This window comes from Lynx canadensis, chromosome C1, assembly GCF_007474595.2.
Source record: "Lynx canadensis isolate LIC74 chromosome C1, mLynCan4.pri.v2, whole genome shotgun sequence".
Classification (NCBI taxonomy): domain Eukaryota; kingdom Metazoa; phylum Chordata; class Mammalia; order Carnivora; family Felidae; genus Lynx; species Lynx canadensis.
In genome coordinates, this window is record NC_044310.1 from 50,974,645 (window position 1) to 51,002,595 (window position 27,951).

At 35.0% G+C, this 27,951-nt stretch overlaps 1 protein-coding gene and 1 pseudogene across 8 annotated transcripts in view; one reads left to right on the forward strand and one right to left on the reverse strand.

Moving 5' to 3' along the window:
- The window catches only part of DOCK7 (dedicator of cytokinesis 7), a 226,890-nt gene that overhangs the window by 139,174 nt on the left and 59,765 nt on the right, over positions 1-27,951 (reverse strand). For all 8 annotated transcript variants that reach the window (XM_030324340.2, XM_030324339.1, XM_030324338.1 and 5 more), the window contains exons 10-14: positions 26,541-26,621; positions 24,346-24,511; positions 18,296-18,438; positions 13,894-13,987; positions 13,036-13,198 (exon numbers count right to left, since the gene is read on the reverse strand). In XM_030324340.2, the coding sequence (XP_030180200.1) occupies positions 13,036-13,198; positions 13,894-13,987; positions 18,296-18,438; positions 24,346-24,511; positions 26,541-26,621 (647 nt within the window). The remainder of the gene's footprint in view (positions 1-13,035; positions 13,199-13,893; positions 13,988-18,295; positions 18,439-24,345; positions 24,512-26,540; positions 26,622-27,951) is intronic.
- LOC115520195 lies at positions 11,850-12,300 on the forward strand (annotated as a pseudogene).

Genomic DNA, 27,951 nt, shown 5'->3' on the forward strand with positions numbered 1-27,951 from the left:
TTCCTCCCCATCATCCTAGAAGCAGCATGTTCTCATGCTTATATCTTTTCCTCCTAATAGCATAACTCATGGAAATCAATTAGCTCATAAATTAATCAAAACTGTATGCATTAACCAGTACTTACTGAATTCCTAGTATTTGTCTTCTTTATAAAAACTATTCCAAATATGGATTGTTACATATTTGACCTTCTATTATAGGATAGTCAAATTTCATTGTGATTTTTTCCATCATAAACAACCATAATCACCGTGTTTGTGATGTTGAGTGATCATCCAACACAACAGTTTTGAAAACTGAAAACAAGAAACATTATAATTAAAAATAATTTAAGGTGGGGCGCCTGAGTGGCTTGGTCGGTTAAGCATCCGACTTCGGTTCAGGTCATGATCTCACAGTCCGTGAGTTCGAGCCCCGTGTCGGGCTCTGTGCTGACAGCTCAGAGCCTGGAGCCCGTTTCAGATTCTGTGTCTCCCTCTCTCTCTGCTCCTCCCTTGTTCATGCTCTGTCTCTCTCTGTCTCAAAAATAAAATAAATAAACGTTAAAAAAAAAATTAAAAATAATTTAAGGCAAAAAGAAAAAAAAAATTAAAAACAAAATGACCAAACAGTTGGCCCTCTTATCAAAGTCCAAGTGTTCTCAAGGCAAATCAGCTAGGACAAAATTACTCAACTGGTGTGAAATGTTGAGTTCAAGGTCATGAAAGCAGGATTAACAATCTCCCATAGTATGCCTTTATAAAATCAGGTTTCAATGACATTTTAGAAAACATAAAATCAAGGATGCCATCTCAAACAAAAATGTTTTTCTAAATTCATATGTTTAACCCTGGAACAATCATACATCCAACAAAATGATTAGGTATATCTCAAAGAGCAACAATCTACAACCTTAAAGATGTAAAGCTGTACGTATTTTCATATAAACAACAAAGCCTCAGTCTCCACATTCCACATATGAGAATAATAATAATGTTGCCAAATGTACCCCACAGGGTTGTTGTAAACCTCAAGTAAAATATGGTATTTGAATGATTTTATGAACTAAACAATGTATATACGACAATAAATTTCATATATTGAAGGAAAAAAATGATTCTGTAATTGTAAAACAAAACAAAACAAAACAAGGTATATACTTATAAAAACTAGATCTTGGATATCACTCCATATCGCTATAAGTAAGGAATCTGTACAAATTTTTCCTAACTGAAAATACGCTAATTCTCAGGACAGGAGAACAAAACTGGGATTTGCTCTGCTCTGCTACTGTTCTGGAACTTTATTCCTTCCCTTGCAGTCTGAGATAACACTCTTCACATTCAAATGCAAGCCCTTAACTAAAAAATCTTGGGTGGCTATATTAAAATGGTAGAAAACAGAGCTCTCAACTCATAAGCTTTTGTATTAAAATAAACTAGGACCAATCAAGATAGAATAAAAGCAAGAGTGGTATATCTAGTGCAAAACTGGAAGAGTAGAGTACTAGCAATAGCTTGAGACATCCATGAAAACTAAAAATCAATATAAAAACCAATACTCTAAAGCAGGGGCCATAAACTTGAATGGGGAGTAAAATACTCCTTCATTGTCACTGAAATTTGCATTTCCTTAAATAATGAATGTAGGAAACTAACCACACCAGTATTAACTATACCTGAGACTTTGTTATTAACAGAACTGGTACATATTTTTATATCACAACCAGTACAGGTATCTCAGAATATTGTCACATGCTTATTACTGCTTAGAAAATATAGTAGTTTTTAGACATGTGGCTAGATATTTAACTCATTAGGAAAGAAACATGTCAGAACTTTAATATCTTGATAATTATAATTCAATGTAATTAATTTCCTTTGTTATTCTATTTTATTTTATGCACGTAAAAACATTATTCCAAAAAAGAGAGTCATAGGATTCAAAAGACTGCCAAAGAGTACCATGATAAAAAAAATTTTAAGAACCACAAATTTAAGCAAGATCACTGTCATATAACCTAGTTCAAGAAACATGAATTACATGGGTCATAGTATGAATATATACATTTTGAGTGGTGGCCAATCTGTTTCTAGAAACAAAACATTAGAGAAAAAATTCAATCAGTATGTAATAAGCTTATTAAACTACTTAACAGAAAAGATACTGAAGGATGGACAGGTAAAATGATACCATGACTAGACTTTGTTTTTATAGAACTACAGTAGTGCCTCCTAGGTGGCTAAGTTGGTTAAACATCTCTCAGTTTCGGCTCAGGTCATGATCTCACAGTTTGTAGTTTGAGCCTTTTCTTGGGCTGTGTACTGACAATGCAAAGCCTGCTTGGGATTCTCTCTCTCTCCTTCTCTCTCTGCCCCTCCCCCATTCGTGTGTGTGCATGCTCACTCTCTCTCTCCCACAAAATAAATAAAAAAATTTTTTTAAAAATAAACTACTGGGGCGCCTGGGTGGCGCAGTCGGTTAAGCGTCCGACTTCAGCCAGGTCACGATCTCGCGGTCCGTGAGTTCGAGCCCCGCGTCGGGCTCTGGGCTGATGGCTCAGAGCCTGGAGCCTGTTTCTGATTCTGTGTCTCCCTCTCTCTCTGCCCCTCCCCCGTTCATGCTCTGTCTCTCTCTGTCCCCAAAATAAATAAACGTTGAAAAAAAAATAAACTACTATAGGGAAAAAGGGAACAGGTAATACATAAAACAAGAATGATAATGGAGGTTAATTGTACTGTTCTACTTATTTATTATTTTTGAGAGAGAGAGAGAGAGAGCGAGACAGAGACAGAGAGAGAGAGAGAAAGGAAGCCAGGGAGGGGCAGAGAGAGAGAAAGAGAGAGAGGGAGAGACAGAATCCCAAGCAGGCTCTGCTCTGTCAGCACAGAGACCAACAAGGGGCTCCAACCCATGAACTACAGAGATCATGACCTGAGCCAAAACCAAGAGTCAGACATTTAAATGACTGGGCCACCCAGGCACCCCTATTCTATTTACTTTTGTGTATGTTTGTAATTTCCCATTATAAAAAGGTCAAGACTATATTTAGGTTAGTGGGGCACCTGGATGGCTCAGTGGAGTGTCTGACTTTGGTTCAGGTCATGAACTCATGATTTGTGGAATCAAGCCCAACGTCTGGCTCTCTGCTGTCATTGCAGAGCCAGCTTTGGATCCTCTGTTCCCCCCACCCCACCCCTCCCCCAGTCTCTCTCTCTCTTTCTTAAAAAAAAATAAATAAATAAAATATTTTTTAAAATGACTATGGGAGCGCCTGGGTGGCTCAGTTGGTTGAACATCTGACTTCAGCTCAGGTCATGATCTCGCAGTTCATGGGTTCAAGCCCCAGGTTGGGTTCTGTGCTGATGGCTTGGAGTCTGGAGCCTGCTTCAGATTCTGTGTCTCCCTCTCTCTCTGTCCACGTCTCATACTCTCTCTCAAAAATAAATAAACATTAAAAAAAAATTTTTAAAGACTATATTCAGATTAGTAAACCTATAGGTTTACAAACGATTATTAAGAGTTGTATGGGGCATATTCCTAACTGCTAACCAAGGTCCAAATCAAAATGAATGGCATCCTTTCATTTTGTTTCTTATACTGATTGTTACCAGGTATGAACCACTGCATTCATTCTTATATTCTTAGTAACACAATATTTGCTAGATACAGTCTTTCTAAAACTTAGAAAAAAAAACAAAGATATGAAAGTTCAGTAGGTGATTACAACTAAGGCTACTGTTAGGAAAGAGGCCAATTCTAACAACCTTGCCAAGAATAGCGTGTGCTCTGTGACATAGCTCTTAAAAATCAAACACACAAGCATTTGCTCAATTAGATATACTTTGATCTTTATAACTCAAATGCAACAGTGGAGCTCAAGCACAAATTTGGAACATGAGTAACATTACACATAATCCAGTATCTAACTTTTAATTGATTTCAGATACTCAATAAAAAACATTTTTCCCACTGGTATTATTTGATTATCTTAATGTGACAACTGGACTAGTATTTTTCTGTGATATTGTGATAGCATAAGTATTTCCTTGATAAAGTAAGCATTTGCTGTAAATAACCTCCATTTGGCACAATAAGAAATACATGACATTAGCTAAAAACTGCCATATATCTATATACCCTCATTTATCCCTATAGAGGGTTTGAAAAGACCAGGCCCTTCCTGGATTAACACTGTACAAGAATAAGTGAACAACTAATGTGTAGGGGGGAAAAAAAACTTATTTAAATACAAAAATCTCTAATTTTAGGTATGGCTTAATAACAGATTTTTTTAAATATCTTTGAGAAACCTCAACAATTTCTTCAAAACATATTTTGAGGGGCTCCTTGGGTGGCTCAGTCGGTTAAGCGGCCGACTTCGGCTCAGGTCATGATCTCACGGTCCGTGAGTTCGAGCCCCGCGTCGGGCTCTGTGCTGACAGCTCAGAGCCTGGAGCCCGTTTCAGATTCTGTGTCTCCCTCTCTCTCTGACCCTCCCCTGCATGCTCTGTCTCTCTCTGTCTCAAAAATAAATAAACGTTAAAAAAAAAAAAATTTTTTTTTAAAAAACATATTTTGAAAAAAATAAGTAACAAATTAAACTAAAAAATATATTTTTTACATATATATCCTTTCAGACAGCTTTTTCTACATTGTCTGATAATAACCATAAAAATCAGAAGCAAAAGGTGTTCAATAATAGGAAATCTGTCATTTTCAGAATATACCTCTTTTTAACCTATGTTCTCTCACCTCAGCCAAATGTTTGTTTCAATCACATCCATTCATTCTCCCTCTATTCAGATGATAATTTTTTAAAATCTTTTTTACCTCATGAGACCCTTTAAAATACACTCAAGTTTTATACTAAAAAATAAATATAATGTGTAAATATCTTAAAACTCACATTAATAATGCTTAAATTTCTGGGTTTGTTTTTTTTTTCGGTTACAAATGTGAGAGCCCTCTGGAATGTCAGCTTTGTCATCTATAAAACAGAGATAAACATACTGTTTCTATGCAGGTTGCTAAGCACAGTTAATGAGATAATGATGGTATATAAACTAATGCCAACTTTTCTTTCTTTTTTTGAACATTATTCACTGGGAAAATGTACACCTATAGATTTGTATAATAACCACTAGTGTGTATTACCCCAAATTACGGCCTCCTGTGAAACATACCTTAAAAGGTTAAAAAGAATTCAAACTGAGCTAGAATATTATTATGATCCAGCAACAATGTAGTCAGCAAATATTTATGGAAACTTATGCAAATTTTTTACGATATCTATATGTTAGCTGGTATCTGCTGAGGTTTCATACATCTCCTTTTGTAATTCTAGAATTATTTCTATGCTAGATTTTCTAGATATGATAAAGTTTTTTTTAAACAAACTACAAATTCCTAAAAATTTTAACTGTCATGACACTCAAATTTTTTAACAGTATTAAGTACAATAAGCAACCTATATGATTTGATGTTCAGGTTACATGAGCATATAAGGCTCAAGTAATAATACAAAGCAAGCTACTTTCTTGCTTGGGATAACCTCCCTTCTTATTCTTAAATCATCCTCTTATCTAATTATACCCCCCAAAGCCCAGTATCCTTATGCCTTCAAACTATTCTCTCTCGAGTTGTGTAATACTTGGATAAATGTAATTTAATAAAGCCAATGATAATAATAATGACTTAACTTTTATCAAGCATTTTTTTTTAAGTTTACTTATTTTGAGAGAAAGAGAGAGAGAGAGAGAGAGAGACAGAGCAATGAGCAGGAGAGGGGCAGACAGAGAGGGAGAGAGAGTATCCCAAGCAGGCGCTGTCAGCACAGAGCCCAATGTGGGGCTCAACCTCACCAACCGTGAAATCATGACCTGTGCCAAAATCAAGAGTCAGATGCTTAACCAACTAAGCCACCCAGGCACCTCTTTAATGGAGCATTTAATATGTGCCAGGCACTTTACAAAAACCTTTATATGTATTACCTTATTTAGTCCTCACAAATTTCTATAATATAGGTACTTTTATTATTCCTATGTAAAAAAAAAAAAAGAGAAGAAAAACCAGTCAATCTCCAGTTTAAGATAATTCCTAAAAAGAAAATATGGTTGCAAAATATTGGTTACAGGAACCCATTTCCCACCTTTTCATGAAATATGCATTTCAAGTAACACTGAAACTATTATTTCCTTATATATCTTGGAGATTGATTTTATAAAAAAAAAAAAACAACTGCATACAGTCAAATTTACAATTATTCATTTTTAACATCAAAGAAGATTTTTTGGCAAAAAAGTAACAGGAGGAAAAATATCAACAAAGTATAGAAACCATAATTCTGCTTCTATATTCTCGTGTGCCTAGCTTTATTTACTTCTTTGAAGACACCCTTATAGCAGAAAATTATTAATCTCTTTCTTAAACAAAATAATGCATCTTTCTTGCTTCAACAGCTTTCATGGGTAACCTACTACTAACAGAGCACTTAATGATCATTTCTGCACGCTAAGAAAGTTAGCAAACTTGACATCCTGTATCACAATTTACCAAAGTATGTTAATGAATTAAAGTATTTTACATGAGATCCTTAAAGGCTGCACATAAGATGAAAAAAGATTATATAAAATTCTAACGTGAAACAGGGCGCCTGGGCAACTCAGTGGGTTAAGCATCCCACTTTTGATTTTGGCTCAGGTCATGATTTCACAGTTTGTGAGCTGACAGTGCAGAGCCTGCTTGGGATTCTCTCCCTTTCTCTCTGCTCCTCCCCTGCTCATGCTCGCAATCTCTCTCTCTAACACAAATAAACTTTAAAAAAAATTCTAACCTGAAACTAATTTATTTTGATGAAAAATTTTAGAACCTAAAACAGTAGCTGTTTTCATTAAATGTTTAATAGGAATAAACCTAAACTTATTGATAAGTTTAGCTGATTCTACTATTTCCAGGAATAACTGCTCATGAGAGAACAGTTCTTCTTTACACATTTGATGAATCGTTAATGCCTGGGATGACTATCAGCTCTTTAATTAATTGAGTATTTAGATACAGTGCAAGCTAAAGCCACTGAGATATGTTAAAAGATATCTCAAGATCACTGTCAAGTTAATTAGCTATGAATGCATTCTTACACTTGAAAAGTTTACTGCCAGAATAGAAAATAATTATAGTTTTGAACAATCAATTATCTTTACTGATGCTAAACACTTCAAATGGTAAGGCATTCAGTCATAAAAACCAAAATCAAATACAAATAAACAAGTTACCTGAAACAGCTTCTAATACATGTTTACTTAATTTCCAAAAACTCATACAGCTAAACCACAGTAACTTATAATTTATTAAATTTACACTTAAACCTTTTGGTGTATTAACTTATCCTTCTTCTCCAGGAGGAGTACCTGATATATTAAAACTGGATACATACTTAAGAGGAAACAATATGCTTTCTTATTTAGTGAGATGTGTACTCACTTGATACAGGTTCTCTACCCAGCTCCCATTCAAATCCTGAAACACGTCTAGATTTTCTATTTTGGCCCTTGTTTCCATTACTTCTTAGATATAATACTCGAGGATGCCATTCCTATCAACTGTTATACTCAGCTCAAATATAAGGCGTTAAGGGGCGCCTGGGTGGCTAAGTCAGTTAAGCATTCAACTCAATTTGGGCTCAGGTCATGTTCTTGCGATGCGTAAATTCAAGCCCACGTCGTGCTCTGCACTGACAGTGTGGAGCCTGCTTGGGATTCTCTTTCTTACTCTCTTTCGGCCCCTCCCCCACTCTTACTCTCTCAAAATAAACTTAAAAAAAAATAAGGCATTAAAAAATTATTAAACAAGGATAAATAATGATGTACATTTTGAGGAAAATAATAAGGTAAATAAAAGTGTTCTACCTGCTTTAATAAAAATATAACAATTATCTAGCAATAAGAAATTTTAGCTTTATTCATATTGTCAGTAAGTATAAATGTTAGATGTACTACCTCCCAAAGGATGAATAACATAGAAAATAAGACCTGGGTTCAAGTCCAGATAAATTTCTTAATCTCAGCCTTATTGTGGAGAAAAATAAATACAGCCAGAATTAAAAGATTCCTTTGGAATTTTAAGATTCCTCTGACACTGAATAAATTAATTTAAATGAAAACAATTACATACTATAAAGTACTAAATAAATGTTATCATATCAGTACGTCACATGAAAGTTCAAAACACCAAGGATAAAGAAAACAACTCAAAAAAGCCTTGAAAGGAAAAGATACCAACCAAAGATTAGCAGTCAGAAGTATACTGGACCACTCAAATGCTTCACTTAAAGTCAGAAGACAGTTGTGTCCTGTTTTCAAAATCTTGACTGAAAATAATTTAAACCTTAGAATACTGTATCCAGCAAAATTAGTAATTCTGGAGTAAAGGTAAGATAAACATATCATCAGATATAAAACTCTTAGAGAATTTACTCCTATACATCCTATTTCAGGAAGATACTGAAGGCTCACAGTAAAATAAGTAAAACAAGAAAGAAAAATATATGGGATATAAGGACTCCATCGCAAAAGAAATGTAAAGCAAATTTCCAGCATAATGGTCAACAGGCTCCAATATGACAATTGCACTGAGTCTAGCGAGCCTAGGAAAGTCCCTCTGCTGCACTTACAATTTAGTTCCCAGGGAACGGACTATCTGATGCATTCTACTGTACTGCAAGAAGCTTTACAGAGAATTTTAGTGACAACACACTGAAAAGTAGGGAAAACTAAATAATGTAGCTATTCCAAGAAAATAAAAAGCTATACAAAACAAATGCAGGAATAGAATCATAGTAATCTACATGGCTAAGCTGCTAAAATTGTTACATAAGAATCACAAACATAAAAAAAATAACATTAATTTAATGAAAAACTGGGATATAACTATACATGGGAGAGATGACAAGTGTATGTATTTTTTCCTGGATTTATGCAAGCATATATATTTCTAGGAAGGAAAATATAAGAGTTAAATCTTCATCTTCTGCAACAGTCAATAGATATTTAAAATTGAACAAGAGTCAAGAAATAGTAGCATGGATGTGTTATTTAGAAACAAGAAATAAAAAAACAAAAGAAAGAGCAAAAAGAGTTGCCAGTGATTGACATACTGAAAATTAGATATCAAGGTAGGGAAAAGCTGGTAAAAATGAGATGAAAGACCTCCGTTTTTAATTTTAAGCCTACAGTACTTATAAAGTTTAAGTATAGTCATAAAATCATTTTAAAATAGTTAAATATGCAAATAACAAAACTAAGTAGGAAGATGAAAAAAAAAGACCACTCAACGTCCCCAATTTCCAAGCAGAAGCAAAACAGATAAACACAAGTTAGGGATGCTCTAGATAAGATACCTGTACTAGATAAGAGGTACAGCTGATAACCTCAAAATGGTTTCAGACACACTTTAGATTATATAATTTCTCCTTTATTCCATGTCCTTGTAAATACTTAAATCACAATTTATAGAAGAATAATTCCATGTTACCTTGTCTCTCTTAAAAACAATATATATTTTCTTTAGCCTATCTTCCAGAAATTTTACTCACACTAAGTGTCAATTACATGTAGTGTTTTGTACTCTGTACCCTCACAAGAGAAGCCAGATATTATTATTATCTCCCATTTTTTAAATAAGATAACTGAGTGGCCAATAAATTAACTTATCTAAAGTCACCAAATAGTGCAAACTGGAGTCAGAAATCACACCCGTATCTCTATGACTGTAAATGCCACTCTCATAACACTACACAGCTCCTTATTTTTTAACTAATCGAATCAATATTTACTGTGTGCTTCCTGTGTGCTAGCACACTATTCTAGATGCTGGAGATAAAGTGATAAAGGAAAGGAGCTCCTTGCTGGCTCAGTCAGTAGAGCAAGTGACTTGATCTCAGGGTCCTGAGTTCAAGCCCCACCTTGGGTGTGGAGCCTACTTAAAAAAAAAAAAAAGTGATAAAGGGAATAGACAAGTCCCTCTTAACAGTAATTACATTCTAAAGAAAAAGACCAAAGAAAAAAAAAAACCCAATCACATAACTATATAATGTAACGGCAGAAAACGACAAATACAAAGGGTGGCGAACTAGAGGAGAAAAGCAGTAGATCTTTTTACTGAGGGTGAAGAAAGTGAGCCTCTCTAGACAGTGACCTTTCAACACATATACATCTGAATAAGGACTCAAACCACATGAAGATCTGAGGTAAAACATGTTAAGCAAAGAGAAGAACAAATGGAAAAGCCTTATGCAGACTGGAATTTTGTTTGTTAAAGGACAGTAAAAAGACCATTGACGTTAAAGCGACATGAGCAAAGCAGAGTAGGATATGAAGTTAGAGACAGGCAGGGGATAGAACATGTAGAATTTTATAGAGTATTACAAAAAAAGCATTTTTCTGCTTGTAATGGAAGTCACTGGAAGGTTTTATGTTGAGGAATGAGTAATCTAATTGATAATAATTAAAATTTCTCTGGCTAGGGGCGCCTGGCTGGCTCAGTCAATAAAGCGTGTGACTCTTGATCTCAGGGTCATGAGGTCAAGCCCCATGTTGGGCACAGCGATTACTTAAAAATAAAATCTTAAAAAAAAAAAATCTCTGGCTATAACGTTGAAAATTGATTTAGGCAGGGTGGAAGGCAGATGATCAAATTAGAAAGGTACAGAAAAATCTGGGGCACCTGGGTCATTGGGTTTGAACCTCTCATCAGGCTCTGTGCTGACAGCTCAGAGCCTAGAGCCTGCTTTGGATTCTGTGTCTCCCTCTCTGTCCCTCCCCTACTTGTGCTCTGTGTCTCTCTGTCTCTCAAAAAATGAAATAAAACATTAATAAAAAAAATTTTTTAATTAAAAAAAAGAAAGGTACAGAAAAATCTGAGATGAGCAGCTGACCAATATGCTAAGCCTCTAGCCTCCATGAAGCAACTGAGCATCCGAAATGTGGCTTATCTGAAACTGAATGTGCTTAGAGTATAAAATACACACCCAATTTTGAAGACTTTTTGTAGGAAAGAAAAAAAGTAAAATATCTCAACAGCTTTTTACATTTATTATATGTTGAAATGATAATATTTTAGATATATTAGGTTAAATAACATGATTAAAATTAATTTCACTTGTTTCTTTTTGTTTTTTTTAATGTGGGAACTATAAAATTTTTAATTACAAATGCAATTCCCATTATATTTCTATATGACCATGTTGATCTAGATGGTGACCTGCCTAGAGTTTTAAAAGTGGAGAAGGTAAGATTTGGGATACATTTTGAAAGCAGAGCTTATAAAACTTGTTTGAAGAGTAAATGTGAGGACTAAGACAAAGACTGGGTGGCTCAGTCAGTCAAGCACCAGACTTCTGATTTCGGCTCAGGTCATCTCACGGTTCGTGAGTTTGAGCCCCATGTCGAGCTCTGCACTGGCAGTACAGAGCCTGCTTGGGATTCTCTCTCTCTTTCTGCCCATCCCCTGTTTGCACTCTCTCTCTCTCTCAAAATAAATAAAGAAAAAGAAAAAGAAAGAAATCATTTTGATTTCAAAACTTTGGGCATCAGAAACTGGGCAACTAGGTGGTGAAATATGCTGTGATGGGGAAGTCTGGGTTGGAATCCTATGTCTGAGCTGCCCTGTTGGATATCCCAATGTCAAGTCATGAACTCTTAGTGTTATAGAGTGGTCAGCCTATAAAGCCTACCCAACAATCTCATGTCAAGTATTCTGAGCAGTACATCAGTAAACATTGTTGATTATTGGTTAAACCACAGTGCAGGCACATATATTTGATTCCTGTGTAATACTAGATTCTGCCAATAAGAATAGTTGAGGGCTTTTTGTCCGACATCTTAGTGAGACTGCAGGGGTGGCTCTGCTCTCTGAGCTTTGCAATGCCACCCAAGGATGAGAAGAAGAAAGATGCTGGAAAGTCAGCCAAAAAAGAAGGACTCAGGGAACAAATCTGGGGTCAAGGCCAAAAAGAAGAACTGGTCCGAAGGCAAAATTCAGAACAAGTTCAATAACCTAGTCTTGTTGACAAAGCGACGTATGACAAACTCTATAAGGAAGTTCCCAACTATCAGCTTGTAACTCCAGCTGCTGTCTCTGGGACACTGCCAGGGCAGCCCTTCAGGGCTCCTTAGTAAAGGACTTTTTAAGCTGGTTTCAAAGCACAGAGCTCCAGTAATTTATACCAGAAACACCAAGGGTGCAGATGCCCCAGCTGCTGGTGAAGATGCATGAACAGATCCTACCAACTGTACATTTTAGAAAATAAAACTTTATTAAATTAAAAAAAAGAAAAAAAGAACATCTGCAGAAATATAGTAACTGGGAGTTCTAATGTTTTAACCTAACAGCTTACAATTCCAATGCTAGCTCTACCACAGTGAAGTATACTTAACCTCTCCATCCCTTTACTCATTACTAAAATGAATGCAATACCTACACCTCAGGCTGTGAGGATTAAATAAGATAACATATGTAAGATAATTAACATGTGACCTCGCACATAGTATAAGCTTAATACATTTCAGCTATTAATAAAATTATGTGATAAGAAATTGAATAAGTAAAGCTACCAAAGATTTTTGGAAAGTTTGTTCTAGTTCTACTTTAAAAATAGACTGTACAGTATCTGATTTCAGAAATCTCCAAAATCAGGGGTGCCTGGCTAGCTCAGTCAATAGAACATGCAACTCTTGATCTCGGGATTATAAATTCAAGCCCCGTGTTGGGTGTAGAGATTACTTTAAATGTCAAGTCATGATAACAATAAAAAATCTTAAGGGGTGCCTGGATAGCTCAGTCAGTTAAGCATCTAACTCGTGATTTCGGCTCAGGTCATGATCTCATGGTTCCTGAGATCAAGCCCCAAGTGGGCTCCACACTACAGGTGTAGTGCCCCTCTTCACACTCGCACGTGCACTAGCTCTCTCTCTCTCCCCCCCAAAATAAATAAATAAACATTTCTTTTAATCTTAAAAAAAAAAAAAAAAGAAATCTCCAAAATTAAAATGTGTTACCTGTAAGTAGTGTTTGGAACATAGACATCCCTGGCAGGAAACTCCAAAATTTCTCTGGTAGGTCTAACTCTACTGTCTGGGTAAAGCTTCACCTGAAGCAGCTCTGGAGTTAGGCAATAGTGGGGATTTTCAGGTGCAGGAGAAATGTCTATCTTCAGCTGAGCTGGGTATAAAAATATATTATAAAAACAACATAAACAAATAAATTAAAACTTCATATTAAAAATGTTGTTGGAAGGATTTAGGTCCTCTTTTTGCAAGAAGTCTGGAAAGAAATCAAAATTACTGTTATCTCAGACCTCTAAATTATTTCATTTTACCAAGTCTCAAACTTACTAATTACTGATACAGACATAGTACATGTAAAATAATAAATGCCTACTGAATGAATAAATGAGTGAGAAGGAAAAAAAAGAAGCAAAAGAAAACAAAACAGAAAAGGATCTAGCATAGGATCATGCCAACATTTTGAAGGTTAAGTGATTTAATTTAAACTTCTTTACTCTAAAACAACAAACAAAACAGTTTTACTCTGTAATGGTTTGTTCTGACCATAGTATCAATCTGCTTCAGAATATTTACCATCCTATGTACATTTTTTCACCTAAAGAATAATTGTAAGCCACAAAATTACTCATCATTCTCAAGTCAGTACTCAAATTATCAAAAGTACTGAATCTTGCATATAAACTGTTAAGACCACAAAGGCAGAATAATGAAATGAAGAAGACTGACAGGCATTGGGCAAAGAAAGACACATGGATCAGATAAGTGAAAAAAGAAATACATAATTACTAAAAATATGACATATTAGGGATGAAAGGGTTGTAATGATGTCTACTCAAAATTTTAAAATACCTGTAATAGGTCTTAGTCGCCGTAAAACAGAAGATGGCCTTCTCATATCAGCAAGAAATTTGTACAGATCTTCATCACTTAAGCGGTCTCCTTCCTGAGGAAAAAGCATTTGAGAAAACAAATAGAGTAGATTGAAAAAAAAATGCATAGTGCCTGTTAATATTCTTACCCTCTTCTGTCCATTTAGTCAGAATGAAAAGATTAAATTAATATAATTATGATTAAAAACAAATACCATACTGATTTCCTTCCTTTTATGCTTTCAAATTTTATTGAGTTATGATACTATTATCTGTACCTTAAATTTAAATATTTACTTATAGCCCATTATTTATGTCTATAAAGTATTACAAGACACTCTAAAATAAATAAAATCAATAGAAGTTAGAGGGAGATGAAATGGAAAAAAGAAAAATAAGGATATAGACAGAAAAGGGGCATCTGGGTGGCTCAGTCGATTAAGCATCTGATTTCAGCTCAGGTCATAATCTCACAGTTCGTGAGTTTCAGCCCCGTGTCGGGCTGTGCTGACAGCTCAGAGCCTGGAGCCTCTTTCGGATTCTCCATCTCCCTCTCTCTCTGCCCCTCCCCCACTCGTGCTTGCTCTCTCTCTTCCTCTCCCAAAAATAAATATTAAAAAAAAAAGTTAAACAAAATATATAGACAGAAAAGAAACACATAAACGACAGTCTTAAAAAGTCATTGCACTTGAATTTCTATCTTTTCAATTTTATACTACCACATTTCTCAAATGCAAAATATACAGCATTCACTAAACTGGAAAAAGAAAAAAGTAACAAAAAGCTACTTTTTTTTCTGACTGCAAGTACTTAAAAAATTTTATTTTTGCTGTCTTTTATTCCCATGACTTCATTCATTCCATAACTGGAAGCCTGCATCTCCCTCTCCCTTTCACCCATTTTGCCCATCCCTCCACCTCACACCCTTCTGGCAACTATCAGTTTGTTCTCTGTATTTATAGGTGTAATTCTGCTTTTTGTGTGTTTATTCATTTGTTTACATAAACTACTCTTAAAGAGAAGAATAATTATTCTGATATTAAGACCAGAGTGAAAACTATGAAACAACCTCAATCAATGGGAAAAGAGACAAGCAAACCAACAAATAACCAAACCGTACCTAATTAATACAAAATTTTCTATTTCATATATTTTTTCTTGCAATTAAAATAGGTAAGAATTTATTTCATTCTTTTATTCAAGAGTAGGTCTTTAGATTTTATTAATCCAAACCTCCTGCACTTGATATCTTTTTGTTTTTAGTGCAGAGTTCATATACTTATGCGGTAATGAACATATTTAACATTACTTTATTACTGTGACCTCACCTTGAGACAGATTCCATTTGTTCACTATTATATTCTAAACATGGTACAGAACTGATCTTCTTTTATCCCACTATTTAGAAAAGTGATTTTTTTTTTTTTTTTTAATATTTCCTTTTGAGAGAGCACAAGCAGGGGAGGGGCAGAGAGAGGGGGACAGATGATCTAAAGCAGGCTCTGGAGCTGACAGCAACAAGCCCAATGCGAGGCTCAAACTCATGAACTGCAAGATCATGACATGAACCAAAGTCAGGCACTCAATCAACTAGGCCACCCAGGAGCCCCTAGGAAGGTGATTTTTTTTTTTTTTTAATTTCTAAGTGGTTCAAGATTTTTGTTAATACTTTTATAAATAGCTTTTAGTTTTATTGAGTTATGATTAGAGAATTTCATTTTAAGAGGATTTTTTCTGTGGCCTAATTGTTGTAAATGTTCCATCAGTTGCTAAAACAGTATACTCTCTTTTTGAATACAGTATTAACATAACTTTTTAAGTGGTCCTTATTGATAGTACATTCAGATTATCTCTACTTAATTATTTCTGTCTACTTAACCTGTTAAATTGATTATATTATTGGCCTCCAATCTTTACTCCCTGTTTCCATGACATTTGTTGGGGTGAGGCATAATTCCCTCCTCTTGGGTGGGCCATGTGACTTTCTTTGGGCCAATAAGCAAATGTGATACAGAGATCTGAAAAACATCTGTACAAGTGAGCCTGCCCCCTCTTGAAATTCTGCCACTGCTATGAGAACATGACCAAGCCAGCCTGCTACAGGATGAGAAGAGAAGTTGAGACACATGGAAGACGTCTGAGTCATTTCAGTCTTCCTACCAAAAGTCAGTCTCAATTTCCAAATGTGAATGAGCCTAGCTGACACCCTCCACTTCCACACAGCATATTTTACCACTATGTACTCCAACTTATATATACTCATCAACAAATAAAACATGTTCCTGAAACTAATGTGTGGGCTTAATTTTGTTTTTATATCTCTATGTATTTTTAATAATTTTGCTTAACAACTTCAAATCTGTACAGAAGCACTCCTAATTACTATATCCCAATCACAGATCGTAATCTCTCATCAATTTAAAAGAACTGCCTTCTGTATCTCATTTAGGAGAAATTCGTACCATGAATTCTACTTTACTAAAATTGTAATGTCTGCTTTTTCCTTAATTTGCATTTGCCTAATGCACAGTATCCTAGCTATTTAAAAATACTTATAAGAATTATAGATGCTAATAATTTTTAACAAATAGACCATACAAAGTCAAATATAAATGCTCTCCATTGCTGATATTTCCAACAATCATTCATTTTAAGTTTTCACGATCACTTTGCGCTAGTTTCTAGTTACCAGTCTCCAACACAGTGTCCACTACATGGTGAATGCTCAAAATATATTTGCTAAATCAATAGGTAGGTAAGTGGATTAATATTCAGTACATGCTGAACATTCAAAAACTATTTGTTGGATCAATAGGTAGGTGGGTAGATGAATGACTTGTTGATTTAAGGTTACAAAACCAGTTCAATAATAAAGTAGGCTGAAGAAATGGAAAAAGAGCTATAGAAATAGTGCAGAAGTGATGCAGCAGTTAAGGAAATAGAAAGAGAAAAAAATGGCATAGCTGCAAGGCTGTGTCACTGTATCAGGTAAATCTACTGTCCATAGCTTTATTTGGCCTATCACTTCATCCAGCTTAACACTGTGACCTTTTCTAGACTCTTCCTCATACTACTGTCCATAATAAAAAGACCCTCACCACTTCAGACACTTCTCACCTGCTTTACTCTCCATATGAATCTCACCAAGCAGCTGTCTATAAATGCTATTGATATCAAACTGTGAAAGGAGCTTCAAGCAGATTGCTGTCTTTCAATCCATGGCACATCCTTTCCTAAATCCTTGTCCTCTTTCAAGTTATTAGATATTATAGGCCAGGATTTCCTCCTCTTATTAAGAATAAGACCTCATGGGGCGCCTGGGTGGCGCAGTCGGTTGAGCGTCCGACTTCAGCCAGGTCACGATCTCGCGGTCCGTGAGTTCGAGCCCCGCGTCGGGCTCTGGGCTGATGGCTCAGAGCCTGGAGCCTGTTTCCGATTCTGTGTCTCCCTCTCTCTCTGCCCCTCCCCCGTTCATGCTCTGTCTCTCTCTGTCCCACAAATAAATAAACGTTGAAAAAAAAAATTTAAAAAAAAAAAAAAAAAAAAGAATAAGACCTCAAATGAAGGAATTCTAAAAGAATACTTAGCATTTCCCAGTCATCTGTTCCAAAATATAGACATGGTACCAATCCATTTTATATCAAAATCCAGTATGTACATGCATACATGTATGCACTCATACAAAAAGCAAGAGGAAAAAAGCTCACTGAACCAATATTTAACTTCACTATGTGCAATGCACTATTATTTTTCTATTCTCCTGAATTTGTTCATTTGTTTTAAGCTGGGTATTACCTATTAAATTTCCATTACTGTTAACGGATCATGATCAGCATTTGAAAACTACTGGTTTGATTCATAATTTGAAGCACAGAGAATATATTTGCAAAGAATAAAGTGTCTTTTATCAAGAACTTCTTGGACCTATAAACTCACCTAAACAAATAATGTTGACTACATTTTAGCAGAAAAATATACTAGTAAGGCCTGAAAGTCCTATTCCATATACTATAGATGTGGTAGCTTCGACCAAAATAAAACTTGGGTAGGGAAGAGAGATACAACCACTCAATGACTAAGAAAATTCATAAACCATAAATGTTTAAAAGTTAAAACATTACATTTAAGAAATAGGATATAAATGTGGAGGATTGATGTTGATGCATTATTAGTGCTAACATTTAAATATAATTATACAACAGCAGATACAATATTATTTTATTCTTATACTTTTTGCTCTTAAAACTTTTTTTTAATTTCTAGAAATCACAATTATTACATGTACATGTACTACATGCAAATGTACAATTCTAATTTTTCTGAAACCAAAATAATATTATGTACAAATATCCCCATAGAATTCCTACATGACAGAACAATACCTGCTTAAAAAAATTCGTCACTGTGAGAGTAGCAGGTCGAAAGCTGGTCAAGTTACAAGCATCATCTCCACTTGTTGTCCTTTCGAGTGATCGTCTGCCAACAATGCTAGAATTCCTCCTCTCTGACCAAGACCCTTTTCGTTCTACCAAGGGAAAAGAAAAGTCTGGTATTCATTTTCATAATATTTAAATTGTTTTAAAAGCAGCTTTCCAAACACAGGAAAACAATTCATTCAAGTTGAAAATTATCTACCCGACATATTGATTGTAGTAAAGAATTTCATTTCTGGAGAGATCGGTAAGGAAGCACCATACCTAAATCTCCTGGTTCTTTTAAAACTTCTCCAGTGGAAAATAAGTTTCTACCACACAGACTATGCATATGACCAAAGATGAGCTATAACATGCAGCTACAGAGAAACTATGCATTTAATAGGAAATATTCACACAATGAAAATTTTAGTTACCATCTAATGGTCCCTCAGTCTTAGCACTTGAATTTGAAACAGAATTTTAAGATAACATTCATTCAAAGTCCTTGCAAGATACCCTTATTATTCAAAACCAACTGGAAAACAACAACAACAACTGAACAACTATGCTACAGATCAACAAGGAAACTGAAGACTTAAAACCATAAACAAACTAATACATGTCACTAAGCAAAAGTAGAATATGTGTTCTTCTCTAGCACACACAGGGCATTCTCCAACATAGATTAAGCTATAAAACAAAATAAAATAAATTCAAAAGGACTGAAATCATATAAAATGTTTCCCAAGAACAGTGAAATTAAATTATAAATCAGTAACAGAAAAGTATATGGGAAATTCATAAACATGTGGAAGTTAAACATACTCTCGATTCTCGAAAAACCAGTGGGTTAAAGGAAATAACAAAGAAAATTAGAAAATACTTAAGATACATGAAAATGAAAACACAATATCCCAAAACATATGGCATATCATTAAACCCGCACTCAGAGGAAAATTTATAGCCATAAATGACTATAAATAAAAAAGAAAAGTTCTCAAATAAGTAACTTAACCTTTCATTTTTATAAAGTAGAAAAAGAGAAAACTAAACCCAAAGCAAGCACGAGAAAGGACTCAAAGACAACAGCTGGATGACAATAAAAGAAATAGAAACTACAAACATAAGAATGAAGCCAAAAACTGGTTCTTCAAAAAGTAAATTTTTTGCTAAGTGGGCGGTTAAAAAATACAACATCTCAAATTACTAACATCAGGAATGAATGAGTAGACGTCACTACAGCTCTTAGAAAAGGAATTATATTACAATATTTTGAATAACTATAGGTAAAAAATTAGACAATTTATACAAAATGAACAAATTTCTAGAAACACAGTACTGAAACTGATTTAAGATGAAACAGAAAATATGAAAAGATCTAAAACAAGCAGAAAGATCTAATTAGTAATGAAAAAACTTATCACAAAAAGACCAAGCCAAGATGGCTTCACTAGTGAATTCTTCCGATTTTTAAAAAAAAACAAATACCAATCCTTCACAAACTCCTCCAAAATAAAATTTATAAAAAAAAGAAATAATTCACAACTCATTCTGAGGCCAGTGTTACTCTGATACCAAAACCAGACAGAGATTTATTTCACAAGAAAGAAAAACTACAGACCAATATCCCTTATGAATATAGAAGAAAAATACTAAACAAAATATTGGGAAACATATTCTAACATCTACAAAAAAATTATATGCCATGACCAAGTGGGAATTCTCCGAGAAATGTAAGATTAGTTTAACCTCTAAAATCCAGTCTATTAATGCAATACACCCTACTAAAAGAATACAGGACAAACACCATACAAGTCAATTCAAAAGCAAAAAATGCATTTGACAAAATCCAACATCTTTTGATGATAAAAATACTCAAAGAGTTAGGAATGGATGGGAATTTCATCAATCTACTAAACTACATTTATGAAAAACCTACAGTAGACATCATGCTTGATTATAAAAGACTGAATGCATCTCCCCCCCAAGGTCAGGAACTGAATGCATTGACCCCCAAGGGCAGGAACACTCCTGCCACTTCTATTTAATATAGTATAGAAGGTTCTAGTTAAGATTGTTAGAAAAGAAAAAGAAGTCATCCAGATTGAAAAAGAAACAGTAAACCTTCTATTATTTGCAGAGGGCAATATCTTGTATATAGAAAATGTTAAAGAATCCAAAAGAGGACAAAAAAAACACTGCAATTAATAAACATGTTCAAATGGTTTCAAAGCACATAATCAATACTCAAGTCAATATTATATACACAAGAAATGAACATTCTAAAACTGAAATTAAGAAAACAATGCCATTAAAAATATCATAAAAACAATAAAACAATTGGGTATGCATTTAACAGGAGAAAGGCAAAGACTTGTACACTGAAAACTATAAAACATTGAAAAAAATGTTAAGATCTTAATATATGGAAAAACATTCCATGGATTGGGAGATTTAATATTGTTAAGAGGGCAACACTCCCCAAAATGATTTATAGATTTAATGTAATGTCTATCAAAATTCCAGCTACCTTTGTGCAGAAATTTACAGCTGATTCTAAACTACATATTAAACTACAAGGGCCCAAGGGCGCCTGGGTGGCTCAGTCGGTTAAGCAGATCTCAAGATTCATGGGTTGAGGCCCACATTGGGCTCTGTGCTGACAGCTCAGAGCCTGGAGCCTGCTTTGGATTCTGTGTCTCCCTCTCTCTCTGCCCCTCCCCTGCTTGCGCTCTGTCTCTGTCTCTCTCAAAAATAAAACTACAAGGGCCCAAAATAGGCACACACACACACAAATCTGTAAATAAGATAATAAAGTTGTAGAGTTGGAGGACCACTCTTCCCAATTTCAAAACTTACTGCAAAGCCAAAAAAATGAACACAGAATAGTACTACCATGGGCTTAGCATATAAATCAATGGAATAGAATTGAGTCCAAAATTAAACCCATACATCTATCATAAACCAATTTTCTTTCTTTCTTTCTTTCTTTTTAAATATTTATTTATTTTTAAAAGAGAGACAGAGCGCCAACCGGGGACGGGCAGAGAGAGAGGGAGACACAGAATCTGAAGCAGGCTACCGGATCTCAGCTGTCAGCACAGAGCCCTACACGAGGCTTGAACTCACAAACAGTGAGACCATGACCTGAGCCAAAGTCAAATGCTTAACCAACTGAGCCACCCAGATGTCCCGTGAACTAATTTCCAACAAGAATGACAAGACCATTTGCTGGAGAAAGAATAGTCTTCCTAGCAAATAGGTGTTGGGACAACTCAATAGCTACAATAAAAGAATAATATTGGACCCCTACCTCTCACCATGTAAAAAAAAAGTAACCCAAAATGGATTATACCTAAATGTAAGAGCTACACCTATAGACCTCTTAGACAAAAACATACAAACAGATCTTTCTGATCTTGAGTTAGGTAATGCTTTCTTAGATAGGACTCCAAAAGCACAAGCAACAAAAGAACAGAGAAAATGAATTTAAAATTTCTATGCTACAGGGGCACCAGGGTGGCTCAGTCAGTTGAGTGTCTGACTTCAGCTCAGGTCATGATCTCACGGTCCCATGGATTTGAGCCCTGCATCGGGCCCTGTGCTGACGGCTCAGCAGCTGGAGGCTGCTTTGGATTCTGTGTCTCCTTCTCTCTCTGCCTCTCCTCTGTTCATGCTCTGTCTCTATCTATCTCTCAAAAATAAACAAAAGTGAAAAAAAAAATTTTTTTTTAATTTCTATGCTACAAACACCAGCATTAAAAGAGGAAAAAAAAAAAACCCACAGACTGGGAGAAAATATTTGCAAATCCTGTATTAGATAAAAGATTTGTTTTGTTGGGCAAGGGGCATTAAGGAGAACACTTGCTGAGATGAGCACTGGGTGTTATATGTAAGTGATGAATCACTAAATTCTATTCTTGAAATCATTATTGCACTACATGTTAACTAACTTAATTTATATTTTTAATGTAAATTAAAAATAATAAGAAAAAAATAATAAGAAAAAAAGATAAAAGATTTGTATCCAGAATACATAAAGAACTCTTAAATTCAAAGACAAGAGTATAAAAAAGCGGGACACCTGAGTGGCTCAGTCACTTATGCATCTGACTCCTGATTTTGGCTCAGGGCATGTTCTCACAGTGCATGAGTTCAAGCCCCTCATGGGACTCTGTAATGACAGCATAGAGACTGCTTGGGATTCTCTCTCTGCTCTTCCCCAGCTTGCGCATGCGTGCGCGCTCTCTCTCTCTCTCTCTCTCTCTCAAAATAAATAAACTTAGGGGTGTTTGGGTGGCTCAGTCAGGTCATGATCTCATGGTTTGTGAGTGTGAGCCCCACATCAGGCTCTATGCTGACAGCTCAGAGCCTGAAGCCTGCTTCAGATTCTGTGTCTCCTTCTCTCTCTGCCTCTCCCCTGCTCACACTTTGCCTCTCTCTCTCTCAAAAATAAATGAATGTTAAAAAAAATTTTTTTAATAAACTTCAAAAAAAAGAATATTAAAAAGCCATATAAAAAATGAGCATCCACTAGATAAAACAAAAACAAAAAAGACATTAAAAAAATGAGCAAAAGACATGACTACATATTTCTTCAAAGAAAGTATACACATAACCAGTGCACATAAAATTATACTCAAGATTGGGGCGCCTGGGTGGCGCAGTCGGTTAAGCGTCCGACTTCAGCCAGGTCACGATCTCGCGGTCCGTGAGTTCGAGCCCCGCGTCAGGCTCCGGGCTGATGGCTCGGAGCCTGGAGCCTGTTTCCGATTCTGTGTCTCCCTCTCTCTCTGCCCCTCCCCCGTTCATGCTCTGTCTCTCTCTGTCCCAAAAATAAATAAACATTGAAAAAAAAAAAATTTAAAAAAAAAAAAAAAATTATACTCAAGATCATTAAATATCAAGGAAAAGCAAATCCTAAACCACAATGACAAACCTCTTTGCCTACACTAGGATGGCTGTAATCAAAGGGCCAAATAATAAAAGTGTTCGCAAAGATATGGAGAAATTGGAACCTTCACATACTACTAGAAGAATTTTAAATGGTGCAGCAACACTGGAAAACAACCTGATAGTTCTTCAAAAGGTGAAATATAGAATTGTCACTAAGATCCAACAATTTCTAGTATATGTCCAAAAAAATGAAAACATGCCCATACAAAAGCTTGTTCCTGAACATTAACTGCAGCATTATTCATACTAAACAAAAAGTTTAAACGACTCAAAGGTCCATCAACTGATGAATGGATAAATAAAATGTGGTATATCCACAAAATGGACTATTATTTGGCAATAAAAAGAAATTAAATAGTGATACATGCTACAACATGGATGAACTTTTAAAACCTTATGCTAAGTGAGGGGCGCCTGGGGCACTTAGTTAAGTGTCCAACTTTGGCTCAGGTCATGATCTCCTGGTTCATGGGTTTGAGCCCCATGTCGGGTTCTGTGTTGATGGCTCAGAGCCTAGAGTATGCTTTAGATTCTGTGTCTCCCTCTCTCTGCCCCTCCCCCACTCGCACTCTGTCTCTCTCTCTCTCTCAAAAATAAATAAAACATTAAAAAATAATAATAAAAAAATAAAACATTATACTAAGGGAAAGAAGCTTGTCACAAAAGACTGTATATTGTATAATTCTATTGATATGAAATGTCCAGCATAGGCAAATCCATACAGACCTTATAAGGAGATCAGAGGTTGTTTAGGATTGGGTTTGTGGATTGGGGGAGAATGGAGGGTTACTAATGAATACAAAAGTGTTCCAAAATTAAGACTGTGGTGATGGTTGCAGAACCTTGTGAATATATCAAAAAAAAAACAATAAATTATACACTTTAAATGGGTGAATTGTATAGTATAGGAACTGCATCTCAATAAAGCTGTGGGGAAAAAAAGGAAAAAAAAGAAAACCCTTTTATGCCTCACAACACTGTAAAGTCTATAAATAAAACAAGCCTATATAAAAAAAAGAAAAATTAAACATTTAGAAATATTTTATATAAAACACTCTTACCTCCAGTGCTTATTTCCACCTCTGTAGAATCTCTTTCCAAACTCCCCGCACTGCTAACAATATTCATTAAATGGATTGCAGTCCACGCAAAAGGCATGCGATATTTCCCAAGTCTTTGACAAAACTGATCAGCTTGACTTTTCAGCTTCTCCAATTTTTCCTTATTCTGCAAAACAAAACTTTATACATTATATGATTATGCTCGAAAGAAATGAATCAAAGACTACTCCATTGTATATAAAAAGAAAGCTTAGGAATTCTCAATTCTCAACAAAGATGGAAGAATAATCTATACCTTTCAGAGATCAATTAACACTGTATTATCTTAACCACTGAATAATTTTAACCCATTCTACAAATGTATGTGTAGAGTAAGTCTTTCAAATTTATTTTTGTGATTATCTCATTTTGGTAGGAAAGAACGTAGAGCAAGTGTCAAACATGTGTATGTATTACAAGTACTGTTTTATGAAAAGAAACATAACCATGTTCAAGTCAGCAACTGCTACCTACAAAATATTCTAGGTTAAACTTACTAAATTGTACTACTCTAAAAAGATGGGAGCAGTTGAGCCATTTTGAAATAATCCTTAACTTATGGCAAGAGAAGGAGTGAGGTAAAGTGGGATTGGGGGTACAAATAGGCTAACAACATGTAAGACCAGAACTGTAATAAAAGAAGCAAACAAAAAAAAATATTGCAAAAAGACTAAACCTTAGAAACAGACTGATGGTCCAAACAGTATGTGCCTATCTGGAAGACATCCTGAAGCTGGCCCAACTTTTAGGCTATCCCTGAAACAAACACTAAGGTAACCTGCAATAGCCAACTAATGGTCCAAAAGTAAAAATCTACACCAAATATCTTACATACTCTTTCCATACAGGATGTTGTCAAGGTATATATTACACTAACAATAGAGCCCTACCTTGAGAGTCAGGCCTGGGATAAGATGGACAGATAACTAAATGTTAGCGCTGTTTATTGCTATATATATTATACCTCCAAAATAGGTGATTGCTTTAAAAGCCTAGATATCAAGTATACTTGATTCTATCAGCTTATGTAGGCATGTAATAAGCTGCTATTGTAATTATGAGCTCCACACAACACCAAATTTAAAAAATGACAACCCGGGGAAAGGTTATAGAATACCTGAACCCTAATTTCAACCAGCAAGCCAGAGATCAGAGAAGAGTATCATGTACTCAGTTCTACCTATATCAGCAGAAAAGGCTCAGTTACTGTTCCAAATTTCACAAAAATAGAAAACAAAACATATTCTAGATTTTGGTAACTTATCGAGTATTCCTCAAGCATACTCCTGGAAGTTTCAACTATTAAATCATGTATTCAATCATCTGTTATTCTTGTAGCTAACTCAGGGTATCTGAAATTTGGTACCAACTTTATATCAATTGCTTTTGCTTTATATGTGTACCCAAATTCTAAAAATTAGTCATCTGATAGCAAAAGGGAGATAGTATTTTCTGTTTTTACCATATTCCTTAATTATCAGTGGCATTCCTTAATTAGCAGCAGCTAGACAAAGCCCCAGAGTACTGCTATCTTACTATAAAAAATTATACTATATGGGGCACCTGGGCAGCTCATTCGGGTAAGCTTCTGACTCATGATTTCAGCTCAGGTCATGATCTTATGGTTCATAGGATCAAGCCCTGCATCAGGTTCCAGGCTGACAGCTCAGAATCTGCTTGGGATTCTCTTTCTCCCTCTCTCTCTCTGCCCCTCCCACGCTCATGTGCAAGTGCTTTCTCACTCTCTCTCTCAAAATAAATGAACTTTAAAAAAACCTTTTATTACCAATATCACTATTTTATGAAAAATCACTATTTTTGAAAATTTTAATACTTGGGAATGAAATGAAATTAACTTAGTTCTCTCCAAGGAAAAAAAAGTCAGGAGTCACTTAGTTTGGGGGTAAGGGAGATTTTAAAGAATAACACAGCATATGAAAAAAGCTAAGTGACAAAAAAAGAAGAAAGTAAGAAAGCAGGTAGTCCAATAGAAAATAATGAACTAGTAGTTAAATTCTTTAATATGCTTCATAATTCTCCCAAATAATAACTTGGGAAATGAGAGGTTATTTAGTGTTGGGTTCAGGGACTGGGGGAGCATTGGGAGGGACTATATGACTATACAGGTGGGAAAAATGAGAGGCATGATACTCTACCTTTGTGGCATCTGCTTCTTTAAAAATCATATATGGTTCTGCACACTCTCCGATGTCACCTTGCTGTAGGACTTTTTCTAACTGTCAAAAAATAAAACAGTAAAGACTAATTAAGCTTAAAAAAAAAAAGTAATCAGACTGGAATGTAAGGATGGTTTAACAAAAAAAATCAATCAAGGTAATACACCACAATAACAGAATGACAGGAAAAAAAAAACACATGATCATCTCAATTGATACAGAAAAATAACTGGGCAAAATTCAGTACCCTTTCATGCTAGGAACATTCAACAAACTAAGAATACAAGAAAACTACCTCAACATAATAAAGACCATATGTGAAAACACCACAGCTAACATCATATTCAATGGTGAAAGGCTGGAAGTTTTTCCTCTAACATTAGGAACAAGATAAGGATGCTCACTTTTACCAATTCTATTCAAAAAAGTACTGGAAGTCTGAGCCAAAGCAATAAGGCAAGAAAAAGAAAAAAAAAATGAGTCCAAATTTGAAAGGAAAGAGTAAAATTATGTGTTTGCAGACATGACCTTTTGTTCAGAAAACCTTTATAGTGTACACACACACACACACACACACACACACACAATGGTTAGAACTAATAAATAAATTCAGCATAGTTGCAGATACAAAATCAATATGCAAAAATCAATTATATTTCTAAATACTAATAATGAAAAATCTGTAAGAAAATTAAAAACACAATTTCACTTACAATAATATCAAAAAGAAAAAAAATAAAGGTATTCCCCACTTTTAGAAAGCTAACATTATGCTACTTTGATCTTACAAAGACCTACATTACTACCTGTTTTTGCTAACTGAAAGAAATCTGAAGAGGATTTTCACTTTTACAAAAAAAGGGGAAAGTAAAAATAACATTCAGCATATGCTTTGCAAATACAGGCAGCACACACCCGGGGCAACAACAGTGGCACTGCCAAGCTCCTTCCCTGGGAATTACAACTCAGTATCTCAGCATCAAACCACCATAGTTCTGCACTGTGTCTACGAGCATCTGTCCTTTATCTCAATTTATTTTGTGCATCTGTTGGCAAGATATGTCCAAAGGCATCATGAAAGACTGAGAGAGTTATTTTTTGGGTCTAAGAACATTCAAATATTTTTCCATATAAATTAATGTTAATTGCTTTGTCACTTTATAAAATTTCACCTTACAAAAGTTTCATCAAAGCACTCTTCTTCTAGATAGCAAGGAAACATATACTGAGAAATTAACTTAACCAAAAGGGTGAATGATATATAATCTGAAAACCATAGAACATTGGTAAAAACAAAAAAAAAAAAAAATTAAAGAAGACACAAACAAATGGAAAGATATCCTATAGTCATGAACTGGAAGACTAAATTGATGTTAAGAGGCCAATTCTA